At 40.8% G+C, this 16,829-nt stretch overlaps 1 protein-coding gene across 4 annotated transcripts in view; it reads right to left on the bottom strand.

The window, feature by feature from the left end:
* Window positions 1-16,829, bottom strand: part of smarcd3b (SWI/SNF related BAF chromatin remodeling complex subunit D3b) — a 43,887-nt gene that overhangs the window by 12,045 nt on the left and 15,013 nt on the right. For 2 of the 4 annotated variants that reach the window (XM_072688058.1, XM_072688059.1), the window contains exons 2-7: window positions 15,556-15,752; window positions 11,173-11,262; window positions 7,739-7,781; window positions 4,687-4,809; window positions 4,318-4,440; window positions 2,158-2,253 (exon numbers count right to left, since the gene is read on the bottom strand). In XM_072688058.1, coding sequence (XP_072544159.1) covers window positions 2,158-2,253; window positions 4,318-4,440; window positions 4,687-4,809; window positions 7,739-7,781; window positions 11,173-11,262; window positions 15,556-15,752 — 672 coding nt within the window. The remainder of the gene's footprint in view (window positions 1-2,157; window positions 2,254-4,317; window positions 4,441-4,686; window positions 4,810-7,738; window positions 7,782-11,172; window positions 11,263-15,555; window positions 15,753-16,829) is intronic. The other 2 variants (XM_072688060.1, XM_072688061.1) reach the window with 1 other exon arrangement.

Genomic DNA, 16,829 nt, shown 5'->3' with positions numbered 1-16,829 from the left:
TGTGACCGGAATGGACATGGAAATGTAGAAAAGTGAAGAACAAGCTCAGAACAAATGAACTTCACCAAGCAGAAACACAGCATCAACTAGAGATGGGGCGGTTGCTCCAGCACATTTATTTAGGTATGGAAATTCAATGTATTCAATAAATCAAGCACATTTTGCTCTTTTCAATAAGATGTTGATCAATTGTGTGGACAGTATAGCTCACAGATTCATATTCATTAGTTATGGGGCCCTGTGTTTATATAAAGTCCTGTTGATAAGGCCATGGTGGCCCATGTGTCAAACACAAGTCAAACATAGTCTAATCCAGCCCGCATTATTTTTTTTTTATATTAATATTAGTCCGTCACTATCCACTGCACTATATTCCCCAGCATGCACGCTAGCCGTGTTTCAGCAGCAGTCCGACCAGTATAAACCCCTAGCTCGCTAAAAACACGACCAAAAGAAAAGTGGACAGTTGGACAGATGGAAGCTCAAATATTCTTTTAAAAAATGGATAGGGCTATCCAGGTGGGATTCAATTCACATGGGGTCCTGGGGTCATTTTTACGGGGCTTATTTGTGTCTGTTGAGTTCTGTGCTACCCATTGAGATGTCCTACCTAACAGTACAATTGTTAATGATTTCATGCTCTTTCTTGATAATTATGTGAATTCTTTTTTTCGTGTGCTTCATAAAATCTGAGCTTAATGTTTTTTTTTTTTTATATTATACAAAAATACATCTATCACCTCAGTTTCCTTATAATAAAATAAGAATTATGCTGACATAGTCGTTATTGCTATCCAAATATCTGTCCTATACCTATACAGCTGGGAGCATGTCTGATACGATGCTATATCATCGTAGCCTATCGAAATATTCTACCCACTGGTTTATTTAGATAGCTAGACCTGTAAATATAGAGCTACACTATGGTAGCATGCTGTCGTCCTCTGAGAAAATGACCGACTGAAATACAGGCTGTTTTAAACTGAACTCAACAATCTTGTGATAATTTTGAGTCCCGTCCGGATTTACATCTCTGTGTTTTTCCAGGCAGGTATCGCCTCACGTTTTTCGGCTTATTTTTAAAGGTGGCCTTTTAAGTGAGTTTGACACCCCTGTTTTGTAGCCATGGTAATTTTACAAGTGACCGCCACACCAGCTGCAAAAATACAGCGACAAAATAAGGAATAGAATATAATAAAATACACTGTAAATCTACAAGATTTCGACAACGTCATTTGTTGCTACTGTTTCCTTTTGTGTGGTTACAGTATAATTGGACATTATACAGGAGAAGGAAATATGTTACGTAATAGAGTATAGAATGAGAGGCTCACTAATTCTTCTCATTCTTTCAGTAGAAGACAATATTAAAAATGTATTTCTATTGGTGCATTCATCATGAAATTTGGATACAAAGTGAAAAAAACTGCCAGATTCACATTATATCAAAATGAAACTGAAGATTTTTTAATGTTTTTTGAGTGACAACGGCCAAATTTTGGCCAATTTTTGTAACAATCAAAGGCAACTTTTGTCCCCAGTCTAAAGCGATGACCAGACAGAAGTGTTAAAGTAAAATCCCAGGATGTAGCACAAACTGTATGGATGTGCTGTGTTGATGACTTGATTCAAAACCTATATTAAATCAATTTCAGCTTCTTACCAGGACAATTATGGTAAATCTGGCAGTGCATTTTATGAATCTGATCCAAAGTGTTTCACATTACTCTAAATGCTGCCATCTAAATGAAGCTGGAAATGGAAATATTGCAAATAATAATTTGCGATTTTTTTTCAAATGAGAGGAATCGTTCTTTAGGCCAATTAAACTTATGCCTAAAAACCAATCAATGGATAAAGTAAAGATCAACTCTTAAATTTATATACAGCTACCCACAATACATTAAACATGAAATCTTCTGTATTATATATTCATATATTCAAAATCTGTTTAAAAATGGGAATTTATTCATATAGTAAATAAGCTCAAACTGCCCATCCCTAGTGAGAGCACATGTGAAACCTGTGGTGAGAGATTTGTTCAGAACAAACATGTTGATGAGAATGGAGGTACATTATAATATAACCTTTACATGTGGGATCCACTAGGAGATGACCTGGACCCACCAGGTTCGTACAGTGGTAGGGGATGCTCACCTCCACTAGGTGGTTGTCTGGTCCGTACAGGTCTTTGTCCAGCTCAATGACCAGGCTTTTAAAAAACGAGGAAAACTTCCTTTTCACCTTCCCTGGCTGAGAAACACAAGTAGGAAGAAGAAGAGAACAAATAATAAAAAAAAAAGTTCATGGGTGTTTTCATCTGTAACTGGAACCTCTCATTTGCTGAAACTCTACTTTAGAAAATTCAGCGTTTAAAAAAATTCCTGAAACTCCAGGCTTCTTCAAAACTGAACTGGCTCGCTTAGGCTTGGAGTACTGGCCTATGGAAGATCATGGAATGCAGACCAAAGCATGGCGCTAATGTATAAAACTGTCAACGGTGACTACTGTTTCCATTTGGGTGGTTACGGAGCATATGCTTAAGCTGCACTTGGCCAGACGTTCAGGCTTTGGTTAGGACTGCTGGCTACTACTGCTTTGGTAAACCATTCACTCTTAGCCTCGCTCTTATCCAAGCAAAACAAGCAACCGCTGGAGCTAATCACTGGCCAAACATACCGTGATCGTATCCAGAGACTAAACACTACGGCTGTTTATGGCTGAAAGTGGAGCGAGTCCTTTTGAACTTTCAGAGAATGCTTATGGGGAATGTTCTCCATGTTGTCTTTTCCACAGTCGGAGCAGGTTTCAGGAGCGCATTCTCCATGTGGGTCTAAAGCGCAGGCTCGGTGAAAGGGGGCATCAGACCCTCAAAGGAGAAGAAGGGTGGAGAAAGTCGAAGGAGTCAAAGAATGTTAATGTTTGCACGGCAGCGGACAAGTGACCTCATTGGTAAGTGGGGCACACTACTGTGGCGGAAACTTGGAGCCTACGTGAGTAATTTTAACCTCACCACTGTAAAACACACATAGCTGCCATTCAGCGACTATGAGGTCACTCTGACAAAGGCACAGGGTCCGCAAATCTGGGCTCTTTCGGGCCCCACCGGCTCTGGTTGGAGTGAGGGCTGGAACGGGGGTCTGAGGAGCTTCAGTAGTAACTAATTTGTTTACTTCTCAGCAACTAGCAGTTCTGAACAGTTACATATAAAAACAACAAAAGAGTGTCTGGACTTTTAAGATACATAGAGGTCTGGCAAGAAGATCCTAAGAACAAAATAAACTGTAAAATAAGCTTATATGGTTAACGAGACTTAAGCTATAGCAGAGTTGTGCACATTGTGGAGCACAGGTTCTACTGATTTGCGGAACATAACATATTGCAAAAAAAATCAGTTTTATTCAATATGTTAAATTAAGCAATTGAAAAGTAGAAAATGACACAATTGAACGACATGATTAAAGATCATAATAAAGATCAGTGCGTTGTTAGTTCCAATAATGCACATAAAACACTTTGTTTAGAACCTGTTATACAAATTATTAAGCATGAATTATTACCTACATTTACATGTTATTATTGTGTAATTGGCAGCATTTTAATTCATGTGGGTTCTAGATAATGACAAGTTTACTGGCTTATGTGATTATATGTGTGTGTACTAAATTAATAAGTCACTAATACAGCAGGAAGGATTCAATGTTTTAAAGTGAGGTTCTACTCATCACTAATCACACTGAAAAGCACTAAATAGCCAATTCACTATCTATTCATGGTACTTTGGATGGTAAAAAAATCACTGTGTTCCATAAGAGAGTTCAATTTATAGGTGTTTAGTTGTTAAAAAGGGTTAAACTAACATCTGTCCTGCTTGTGTGTTGTATAATAGACAATTCTGATACTATAGGTTTTATTAATCATCTTGCATTGATTCAGATACTGCATAGATGTGCATGTGACTGTTTCACCATTCACCTTAGCCCATCCGTGCAGTGAACACACACAGTGGACAGTGAGTGTGTCCGGAGCGGTAGGATGCATTCGCTGCAGTGCCCGGTCAGCAGAGAGAGTCAAGGGCTCAACAGCGGCAGTTTGCCGAGCCCCAGGTATCGAACCCACAACCTGTCATCTAAATAACACAGTGCTCTAACTGCTGAGCCACGACTACCCCGTAAAAAAAAGGCACTAAAGGTTTTAACAATGCTTGTGTCTTCCCCAGGGTGCCCAAACCTGTGCATACATCTGTACATCTGTACTCCATCTGATGAGAGTGTGAGGGAGTGCGTTTGTATATGCTGCATGCATAAGCTGACTCACGTCGTCCAGTAACTTTCCCTCCACCCGTAGCTCCCAGGAAGCAATGCTGCCATCGGAGTCGTCAGCATCAGCCTTGGCTGGGTTGAAGGTGTTGGAGATGTAGAGTCGTAGTTTGCGTTTTTGCTGCAAGCAAAAAATAATAATACTATGTCTCCATGTAATCTTGAACCCAGGAATATTCCCTCCTGTCCCTTCTCTCCTGATATTATAGGCCCATTCTTTCCTAATGGATCCTAGCATAGAAATATCATTCAACTTCACAACTTCACAGAAATCTACTCTCAGACCCCTTATGAAAAGTTTCTTTTTTTCTGCATAAACCAAGAAACAGCAGGATGAATACATAATGCATGCCCAGTGTTAATAAACCTTCATGGGTCGTTTCAGTGCCTCTTGGATGTCCACCCGCTTGCGCATAATGGTTTGGTCCAGTTTGCGCTCGAATGCCAGCAGGTCCATATAAGCCTGAGACTCAGGGACCAGCTCACGGATCTGAGGGAAGAAGGGGGAGAATTATTATCATGAGCAAAATGTAAACCCACTCGATTTTGCAAATGTAAGCAAATGTAAACAAAGTCTTTAGGGGGGTTTCATGTGAAATGGTTCACTATAGGAAGACATCATCAAGCTGGAAATGTCCCCCTTTTTCTCCCACTATCTGGCACTGCCAATTGACCCACCCCTTCATAGCTCCCACTAGCACTAGCAATGCTCCCGACACTTGGACGGTAAGGATTTGACATGATGCACGCAAAGCCAGCCTGGAGTATATGCTCAGAGGTAAGGGCCAGGTACCAGCTCCACACCACACCAGCTAACAGACGCCTACGCTAGCCAAGATCACTTTAAGAGTAACCCACGGCCGATTGTGCTCTCGCGGACTCCGGACGCTGATGACAAAGCTCGGGCCATAGTGGAAGGGCGTTTTGGCCCATTTGGTTTTTCAAATTTTGGCATAGTCTGAATCTAGCATTCGTCATATTTCATGGTAAAAGGACTAATAGAAATGCTCCAATATGACTTGCAATACAATCTTTGTACACTGACTTCCATTAAAGGTTAAGAATGTCTTTTCAGTCTCTGTAAAGTTGCCATTGTGGAGGTATTTGCCTGATGGGAAACAGACCTCGGTGTGTCTACAACATAAATATAGTCATTTTTAATAATTATCCAAAACCACCAGCTGTAATTGAATGTACATACAGTACCTCTCTGTCATGAGAGCAAAAAGTTAGACAGTGTTAAATTGTGGCTCAGGCTTTAGGTGACATATTTATAACCATTTAATGTAATACCTTAGTGCTTGAGCTTGTTTTAGGCATTACACTTATGAGACGTCTGGTTCTCTTCACTACTGCTGAGAACAGTTTGACTCTACAGTTAAAAATACTAAAATATGCCTTTCACACCAAGCCACTCTGAAACCACTGAAACCATCAAACCACTTTGTTTACTTATCTTCTCTTTTCAGTGATACAGACATTATTTTAAAAAGGGGACTCCACTGTCACTAAAACAACCTAATAGTCTTTTCACAGAATGCGTTTGCAGCAATTTACTTGGGAAGAGATGAGAGCAGAAGAATAGTCTACCCAGCTACCTCTAAGCAGATGACTGGACACTTTCTTGTGCCTTGTCCGATGTAAACCTAATAACCTGCTAAATACCACTTAACTGACACTTAACCTTCTTATCTAAAAAGCCCTCAACAACACAGACTATTGTCTTCTACTTGTATAGTCCGACCAACCGCTTCCCTTCGCTTATCCCAGCATGGAAAGCTGGCTACGGCACCCCTGGATCAGAGAGGGTTAAGGGTTTTGCACAAGGGCCCGACAGTGGCAGCTTAGTGGACCCAGGTATTGAACCCACAAACTTGAAATCAATAACCCAGCACTCAAACCACCAAGCCACCGCTGCCCATAATGGTGCATGGCCCGTGTTGGGTGTGTGTGTGTGTGTGTGTGTGTGTGTTCGTTCAAAAGCTCTTATCCGTCTGTATCCATGCCTATTCACTCTGTCTGTCTGTCTGAGATTTAAATGACCTCTCCACCATTCACTGCAGTGAATGTTTAAAAGTGCTTTGTGTGTGTGTGTGTGTGTGTGTGTGTGTGTGTGTGTGTGCGAGCGAGAGTGTGTGCATGCTATCTGCCAAGAATCCACAGCAACCCCTCCAGTGCCACATTATCATGCACACACACAGATGGTTGGGCGATGTGTGTGCCAAAAAGCTTCCCTCTATAATGGGCACAAACTCCATAGATTCCGACACTGCACCAGTCTCTCTCTCTCCCTCTCTCTCTCTCTCTCAGGACGATGGAGTGTGCTGTAGACGTGTTCAGCCTGTGAGTAATGCGACCGGCGTCTGTGCCTCGGCCATATCTACACATGTCTGATAACACACCCACTGCTCACTCAAATGACTAAGACACATACCCATGACCCCTGCATTCTATCTTTAAAAGCCCCACACACACAAACACACAGCTTATTGGATCTCATGTCCCACAAACTCCTTACAACAACAAAGGGGTAAACCGAGTCAAAAAGGTACCACGAGTGAAGAGCTGGAATTAAAAGCGTCAATATCTCGAAATCTGGAATCCAAAAATTGGGAATTTTACATAGGAAAGCAGCAAAGGTCATGCTGAACTGCAGCGTATGACAATATAACAAGTATCTTATTTAGGACCATTTCTATTGGTCAACTTGACAAATATAAAAATCTCCAAAATGCAAACTCTACAGGAGATGGGAACTTTTAATAGGAAATGGATTTTATTCCGAGCAATTCCGGAGCCTTTCCGTTGGTCCATTCATGATGGAATATTCACACGATGTAAAGAAGCAGCTGCTGTGTTCAAATAAGGTAGAAAAATATAAAAATGGAATATGAAACGATTCATCCATATACATTAACATGTACCACACACGTGCCTCAGTGATACACAGTGATCCATCTTCCATTCCGAATCCCATTAACTCAAGACTCCACCACCCACTACTGCCTTTCCAAACACCTGCAGCCAGTCCTGGGACTCGGTGCCTTCGTCCTGTTATTTGGGTTACAGCTACACACACCTGTGGAAGCGTCACACGCTCCTCTCTGAATACAAATATCACCGCCAGAACACACCGTCCCTACTAAGTTTGACCGCTGATTGAAAAACGTGACCCAAATGTACGAGGAGCCTTCCGAAGCCCGCTCTCGCTCTTTCCCTCTCTCCCTCTCTCTCGCTTGTCTCCTTCCCGGTCTTGGGAAGCGCCCAGATCACATCACTTATCTCCCATTTGTTTCTCTAAAAAAGGCCATGTTCAAAATCATACACATCAAGCACATGTGGTCACACACACACACACACACACACGTAAACACACAAACACCCAAATAACCAAAAAGAACGTCACTGTTCCCACTCACCCTTTGTGGAAGAATCTTATCAGCCATTTTCCTCCTCTTGGTGCTGCAGAAAAGAGGGAGAAAAAGGAGCGACAGAGAGAAAGACAGAATGAGAGAGAGAAAAAAAATGAGATGTTACTATGGAGACCGATAGTGTAGCACCCGGGACATCTGCTAAAATTCTGGGGCTGGTCCAGGATGCAAGAATGCCGGCGGCGCGCGAGTGAGTGAGTGTGAGTGAGTGAGTGTATGTGTGTGTGTGTGTGTGTGTATGTGTGTGTGTGTTTTAGTGATGCCAGCCCAGATGGTGCCCGCCAATATGGGCATGGAGACGGGTAGTAGAGTGGCACCCACGGCTTCACACCAGGGAACCTGGCAAACGGCTCCAAAGCAGAGCCTAGACTCGAGACTGCAGGTGGGCTTTAGGTGTGAGGTCTGTGTGTTTTACTCTTCTTTCAACATGAAGCTCTTTTCACCAAAGCCGCTGAGAATCCTCCGTGTCCTGCTCCTGACAGTTGTCTGATTGGGAACGGCTATTGTTCCCCCGGTTCTCTTCAGCTAACTGCCTACTTCTCATACACAGACGTCCAAACTGGCATTAACATGCCTTTTTGGAGTTTAGGCCACAGTCTGATTTCACCTAATGCATGAAGATCCAGGTGAGAACACAGCCCAACAAAGCTACACTGAGCCTTACTTTCCAAATTCTGATTAGTTCGTCTTCAAATTATTTGGGGTTTGTTCAGTTTACAGGGACAGTGGGATCCATCATTACAAGAGCAGAGCTGTGAACAAATCTGCACTTTATAAAACACATCACAAGTCCGACGTTGACTTTCTGGCAGGACTTTTCTTAGGGAGATATCGGTCGAATGGAGATGGATCTCAACCACACTAAACACCAGTGTAAAGTGAATTTGCATTTCTGTCATAGGCCTTAATTCTTAATTGCACTACAAACAGATGAAACTTTGTGGACATTAAGTATCAAATCAAGTCAGATTTATTTGTATAGTGCTTTTTACAACTGGGTTTGTCACAAAGCAGCTTTACAGAATCAGTAATTAGTAAAAAGATAAGAAAACCTAAGACCCCCAGTGAGCAAGCAAGCGGCGACAGGGGCAAGGAAAAACACCCTCAGAGCTGGAGGAAGAAACCTTGGGAAGAACCAAGACTCACAAGGGGGACCCGACCCGTCAACCTCTGGTCAGAACTATTTATAAATTATTGATAAAAGTTACCAAACCATCTGTACTGTTAAACTGCTCTGATGTGCAAAATATTCTTAAATATTCTGAATCATAATAGAATAATCATGTGTTGTATGACTTAATATAGTCACAGCAGTACATTTTCAGAGTGCTAGGCCGTGTGTAATTGCAGATTTAGGGGAAAAAAAGCATTCCATTTACTTTGGTGTCAAATGTGATTGAGTGATCCGATCAAAATCCGATCTTAATTCGTTTTGGCTGTATTCCCACTATCCGATCACCAAAAATGCCATAAAAATGGTCACGCAATTTGACAGCCTCTAATTCAGGGGTGTCCAATCTAATCTACAAAAGGCCTTTGCAGCTGCAGGCTTTCATTTCATCCACACAAGCAGGAGGAGCTCGGCCGCCTCTTCTAACTAATCAGCTGTTTGAAGAGTGAGTCCAGACGGTTAAACAAGAGGAATCAGGTGCTTCTGCTTCTTTTTTTTTTCATTTTTCAAACTCCACCGTTCAACCGACATCTCTGACTTCCTGCTTGGTGAATTTAGTTTCCTCGGTTACGGCATCAGTGCAGACATATTTCCGGAGCCATAGACATCCCTACAGCTACTAATACTTCAAGTCTGTACTGTCTGCTGCGAGCATCCTGCCCAGTCACAGATGTCCTTTGGATGATTGAATGAATCAAGGCTTTCACATGATCTAATCAAAGTAAATCAGTTTTACTAAAAGTAAAAATGCAGGCCCAGTTTAATCATGCTGCATCGAGTGCTTACTCATTAGAATAGATCTGCTATTTTGTTCATTTTGTGAAACCAAGAAAACTTCCATTTTCATTTCCGTTGCTAGGGAACTTTTGACTCATTTTCTAGCATTTAAAACGTACAAACTAGAGAATAAAAAGATTAAAAATATTGCACAGCCACGGCCAAAGCTGACAATCGGGTTGACCATCCCTAAAATCTCCTTTCCTTGAACCAAAACATCATAGCACACCGTCTACCTCAACAGGTGCAACAGGGAAGCACTGAGCAAAAGGCCAGAAGGCATTTAAACTGATCAGACGTCACTGAAAATAATTGAGTTGTTTAAAATAATATGAAGCCATTTAAATTAATCTGAAGTTATTTCAAGTGATCTGAAGTCAATGAAAATAATCTGGTCAATAAAAAGAATCTGAAGTAATTAAAAAGAATCTGAAGTAAATTAAACTAAAATTAAGTCATTTAAAATGATATGAAGGTATTTAAAGTGATCTTAAGTAAACTGAAATAAAAAATTTAAAATAAGGTAAAATATTTGAAAATAATCTGAAGTAATTGAAAATAATCTGAAGTAAATTCTAAGTAATTAAAATAAAAAGTAATTTCAAATAATATAAAGGTATGTAAAGTGATCTTAAGTAAGTTAAAATAAAATAAAGTAATTTAAAATACTCTGAAGTAACATAAAATAATCTGAAGTAAATTAAACTAAAATTAAGTAATTAAAAATCGGATGTAATTTAAAATACTTTAAAGTAGTCTAAAATAATCTGAAGTAAATTAAAGTAAAAACTGAAGTAAATTAAAGTAAAAAACAAAGTAAACTGAAATTAAGATATAAAAAAAATATAAAAATATGATTTTAAATTGAAGTGATCTGCAATCACATAAAATAATCTGAGATTATTTAAAGAGACCAGAAGTCACTCAAAATAATCTGTTATTATAAATACGTTATGTAAATTAATAAAATAAGTTATGAATAAAATAATTTAGTCATTTAAAGTGCTCTCAAATGATTGAAAGTGACTCCCATGGTGAACCCCATCTTGCAGCCTGCATTTAATTTAGTCCATATCTACCAGAAACTACATCTGCCATCATGCCATGCAGCAGTATATGTCATGCACATCCATGCGTAAACAGTCTGTGACACAGGAAAACTAGTGCAGAAACATCAATCGTATATAGTTACAGATCCTTCAACGCGGTCGTTGTTGAATAGTTTGATTGTTTCGAGTTTAAAATTAGTTGTATGAATATTCATGAGTGCTGATCTTAATTAACACTGAAGGCAGTGTGTAGGGGTGTGGTGCAAAATGCTTGTTAAGGGACACCCAGGCTAGTTTGGCATGAAACACACTTCAGGGGTTGTGCAGGGGTCAGAGGGACAGTGGGGGATGGGGGGGGGGTGCGTGGGGGGAAGGGGTTCAAAGAAATGCATGAAAATCTGTCATGCAGCACAATAAACTCCTACTTTGATCCAAGCGTGGGATCTGATTGGGCCTCTCTCATGTCCATCTGCCTCCCTGGCATCTCACTGGCTCCGGGAAATCCCACAGGCTTCCTACGAGTCGACGGGATTTGAAGGGTCTTTCATTAGAGGGTACTGAGGTGTAAACATCTTCTTGTGAATGTCTGTGAACGTGCTCAGGGCTTTAGTCTTTTTATGGCTGATGGAGATGATTAAAACACCAAAGACTAAGGAATTCTCCAACCGAGGAGAACTCCAAACTTCTGAACGAAAGGAAATCGAATAGAACAGCAGCTTTACTGATAATACACGGCTGACAGACATGAGAACCCCCTGTTCAAGCGACGGGTGTTGTTGATGTTCTGAGTGCACAGAGACACACTGATGCACACTATAATACACAATTACTGTTCATTTACTTAATTCAACCCCTTAACACCCCAGGGCTTATTACACACTAGGGTGTATTACTCAGTACATATTATAGTACTAGGGACTAGAAGTAATGTAACTAGAAGTGTCTAGTAACACAGTCTGCCCACTGGCAGTCCTTTTTAAGGGTTAAACAGGATGTCCAAAGATGCAATACTTCTAATAAGTAAATTCAGCTGACTTTTTATATACCTAGTTAGTTTCTTGGTCATTTCCATCGCCATATTAAGCACAATTCAACATATTATATCATACTTATATATTATATATATATTTACTGAAAGAGTGATACAGTATGTAGTTTAAACTATAGTGTCAAAAAACTGTATTCACACATATTCGCCTATGACGCAGCTTAGCTCTGCCCAACTAGTCTAAAGTTAGACTAGTTGTGTTTGACCCTGGAGTGCTTTTGGAATAAGTCACAGCACAGGTCAGCCAATCAGAACAACGCTCATTTGCATATTGCAATCTTAAAAGCACAGTAACAAAAAAGAGAGGTTAAAAATGATCATGTGATAAGTTTGATACATAATTAACTTATTTAATAAACAAATAAATCAATTAAACCTTTTAATTTTCAAACTATATAAAATATACATTTCCATTTACCTTAATAAAAGTTTGCATTTTGTAGTAATTTAGATGTATAGCATTAAATTAAGTAAATTATTGTAGCTCCTGTAAATTATAAAGCTCCTTATCTGGACAGTAAGTGTTTATTTAAGCCCTAATATTAAAATGAATACAAATTATATTTATACAGAAAGTCGTGGTTTTATACTGCTGTGTTCATTAATACATCTCCAAAGCTCTCCTAATGGGAGTCTAATATTATTTATGATGTGCTTAGGGGTCTATAACCTATGCACAGTACTGTATATATGTACACTAGATAATGAATAAGTATTGGGACATCTGCCCATTCAGCATTTGTTTCAAAATCTTCCAGAAAAGTTGTTGTGTATATATATATATATATATATATATATATATATCCGGAAACATTTATATTGGTATGGCTCTAATATCATCACTGTAATTACCTTAAAACAGTAAACCTGAGCTTCCTTTCATCCACCCTCACCTCAACCTTGGGTCATCAGGATCAGTCACCAGGGGGCAGCTAACAACTTTCACACAAAGTGTGTAGACAGCCTCTGTAGTTTTTTCTCTCTTGTGAACCATTTCTTTAGTATAACAGACACAACAACAGTGTGCACACTTACACACTTCAGCACACACCCTTTGTGGTCATTGATTGCCCGCGAGCAGAGCGAGCTGGTACAGACACTACTAATGCAAGATAACATTACACTACAGTATCTGACAAGGTCAAGAGAGCAAGTGAGTGTGGGTGGATCAATCGAACCAAGGGAGGAGAGCGAGAAAGAGAGAAAGCAAAACAGAGACAGAGAGACAGAGACGGAAAGAGAGAGGTAAGAGAGAATATGGATATGTGATCAAACGGCAGCCACTGCAGAGTGTAGACGGGCTAGAATAAATGACTGATCCATTTGCTGACTGTGAGCAAAAGTTTACAATTAGCCATGATACAGGATTAGTCCATGAGCAGCAGTAACAGAGGAATCTTTTCATGTGTATTATTGTATTATTGTATTATTTAAGCAAGCAAGAGCTTTTCAATAAAAAAAATATTTAAAGAAATAAAAAAATAATTTTATAAATATGAATATAAAATATTATGTAATATTTTTTGGCCCTTTTTTTTTTGCTCCTCCCTAGCACTAGAAATGTTCCCGGCACTAAAAGGGTAAGGACTGTGTCTCCTCTGATACATGCTAAGTCACCCATCGCTTCTTTTCCATCTGTTGCTGATGTGGCATCGCTCTGAGGAAAACAACAGGTTCCCAGCGCCATTACACCAGCTAACAGATGCCTGTGCAGGCCAGCATCACTTCAAGAGCAATAAGGGGAGAGAGCACGGCCTGTTGTGCTCTCTTCGACTCTGGCTACCGATGGCAAATGGGACTGGAACTCTTCAGGGCCATAGTGGTAGTGCACTAGACCGCTGAGCCACTCTGAGCGCCCAAAGCTACAACATTAAAAATATGTGGCAGAAATTCGATGCTGTTTGTTACAGTAGGATGAGCCAGCAGGCAAATTTTTTAAAATATGGATTCATGCAAATATTTAACGAATCACTGCTGGCTTTTCAGGAAGGCCAATTCGAATCAATGCATTGTTTTAACTGCTGTCATACAAAGCACTGAAGGACACGACTGTAAGACACTGTGAACTGTCCAGCACACACTGCTACAGCAGCCTGTGAGGAGGGTAAGACTGACAGACGAGAGACGAAGAACACCTTAAAACGACTGAACACATTACCAGCAGGTCTTCCTCATCTCCACCAGCCATCACTTTTCATTAGATGTGGAAGTGTAAGGGGGGCTTTTAATTCTGAGATATAATAGGCTCCAAATGTCTTGATGCAACGGAATTCACAAAGCTCTTCCCAGCACACTACTATCGTATGCTTTTACTCTCATCCATAATGTTCATTATTTATCATGAGGGGGGATATTTGGAGGGGGAGGGTCATGCCTGTTCAGCTTTCTGTTTAAGGGCAGCCTTCACATTTTACTGTTTTATGCATGTAACCCACAAATGAAATGTCTTTATGTCAATATTTTGTGGTAATTTAGATGTATAGTGCTTTTAGTTTTAGGCACCTGTGTAAATCTGAATGAAGCTCAAGGAAGCAAGGGTTTATGTGCTCAGTAAAGTCTAGTGTTTTTTATGATGTGATATGGTATTTTTACAAGCAAGAGCGTCTACATAAATATTTTTAAAGTATATATTATATATTATATATATATATAAGTATATATATTATATTTTTACGTGCTTAGGGGTCATACACTATGCACAGTACTGTGTGTCTACTGTTTATATACACTATATGAAAATTAATAAGTATTGGGACACCTGTTCATTCCTGGTTTCATCCAATGATGTTAAAAAAAATGTTATCCTGCTTTTGTGGGAGTAACTGTCTCTACTGTCCAGGAAATGCTTGTAGAAAGGCTTTCTACTAAATTGTGGAGCATTACTGTGAGGACCTGATTGCATTTAGCAAAAAGAGCGTTAGTGAGGTCAGAATGTTGGATGATCACCACCCCACCTCATCCCCAGCTCATCCTAGAAGTATTGGATGGAGCACCATCCATCATTCCAGAGAACACAGTCCCACTGCTCCACTGCTCAATGCTGGTGGGCTTTATACCCTTCTAACCCACGACTGGCATTAGGCAGGGTGCCAACAGGTTAATGATTATCAGTTCCAGAGAGTCCTATTCTATTGGCATATTCTCCATACGTCTCTCCAGGGACTAGACAAGCCGTGTGCGTGTGTGCATTTGTACTTCAGGGCTCCCTAAAAAAACTCACACATTTCCAGTTGGGTTTTGCCCAGCAAAACAAGAAGAGCTCTAACAAGACCGAGCCATGCAAGCTGCAGCCATGTGTGTGAATGGCACTGGATGTTTGTACTGCATCTGTCACCTGCATGGGCATCCAGTCTGTCTCTTTTGGGGACTTTTTTAAACCTTGGGCTGCGACCATGTGACCACTAATGGCCTAATGGCAAGTCCAACTGCACATTCACTTCCAGCTCAACTGTGCAGACACCACAAGCGCCTTCCAAATGCGCCTTCGCCGCCCAACGCCTGCAGCCATAGTTACAGCCTGGGGCTGTTGCCATGGTAACGGCTTACTTGTCTGTTGTCTTGGCAACAGCCTCTGAGCTGCCCTCTCCGCAGAAGCCTCAAGACCGCAGGTCAGACTACAGCCGAGAGCGGGTAGCTATAGCAACGTCTCTCCTTTCAACTAGTTTGCTAGTTTGATTGTGTTTGGGAGTCCGCCTTAACAAGTCCTCCGCCTTAACAGCCCCAACAGCCCCTAGTCATGGGCGTGGCTCATCATACTCACTTCCTGTTTCTGTTTTGGCCGGATTGCTGCTGCTGTTGCTGCTGCTGCTGCGAGGGCGCCGGCCGTTTGCGGTTCGCCTCCATGGTGGGGTTGGTCAGCCCGGGCCGGACGCCAGGGTTTCCTCCGTACGGTGGTCCCGGGGGTCCCATCGGCGCACCCTGATGAGGCATCCTTGCACCTGACGGCATGCCGGGACGCTATAGAGAACGGAGAGAGAATCTGATGTGAATGAAACGAACAAACCCTATCGATGTTTTTAAACGTCTATTTTTGAGGCCGCTACACACCGGACACGACGGCTGGCTCTATTCTCCTTTCACCACCTGTCACCACCAACCAGCAGAGTTCACTCTTTCTGAGAAAAGACTTATCGGCACCGTCTCAAGTCGCATCACACTCCCTACACTGTGGCAGCATGTCAAATAGAAGGCTGTCTAACCGATCCCTGAATGACTGCAGATCAGACAGACCATGTACTGTTTGTGTGAAGGTGCTGTTATTTCACAACCTGCAAAGTGCAGAACATGCAGTAGGGGAGAGGGAGTGATTTGAGGAGTATACACAGTGAGTTCAATTAGAGCTTGTAGCTGTCGCGGCTGGCTGTCAGCGATCAGTGGGTAACCGGAATCGCTCAGACCTGTAACTGGTCGATTAGTCTGTATAACCGATTCTGTGCCGGTCACATTTACCACATGATGTTATATATATATATGTGTGTGTTTATATTTAATAGTATTTATGAAATGTTAGGTAAAAATGATGTATGATTCATAGAAAGAATTCAGACAAAACTGAAATCAGCCAATCGTATGTTAAAAAAAAAAAAGAAATCAGAATCAGCCAAGAAAATTGCTATTGCAAATAAGCAGCTTTCACTGTTACCATACAAATGCCAATGAACGAGAGCTGTGATTGGTGAGAAAAGCTTATTGTCTAAAGCAAAAATCACAAAATTAGCGAACATAGCAAAATTCCAGGGTGAATAAACTTTGCCTTCCGACAAATCAGAACTTCATAAGTATATACGTGTTTTAAATACACTTCTGACGTGTGAATCATCACAAGTATATTATGTTTAGGGTGTAAGGGCCTTTGCGCTGTTCATTTTTCTAGTATGTAGTCTAGCATAAATCTGGCCATCTATCCTTTAGAGTGGGACACAGGACAGGCTTTCTTCTGCTGATCTTCTGATGAATGCGCAGGCATTGCTGCACAGTAGAACAGTGCACCACCAGTCTGCTAAATCTTCCTGAGGGTCTTTTACAGTTAAACAG

This window comes from Salminus brasiliensis, chromosome 9 (genome assembly GCF_030463535.1).
Source record: "Salminus brasiliensis chromosome 9, fSalBra1.hap2, whole genome shotgun sequence".
Taxonomy (NCBI): domain Eukaryota; kingdom Metazoa; phylum Chordata; class Actinopteri; order Characiformes; family Bryconidae; genus Salminus; species Salminus brasiliensis.
The sequence above is the reverse complement of the archived record's forward strand: the minus strand, read 5'-3'. Positions and strand labels throughout refer to the sequence as shown.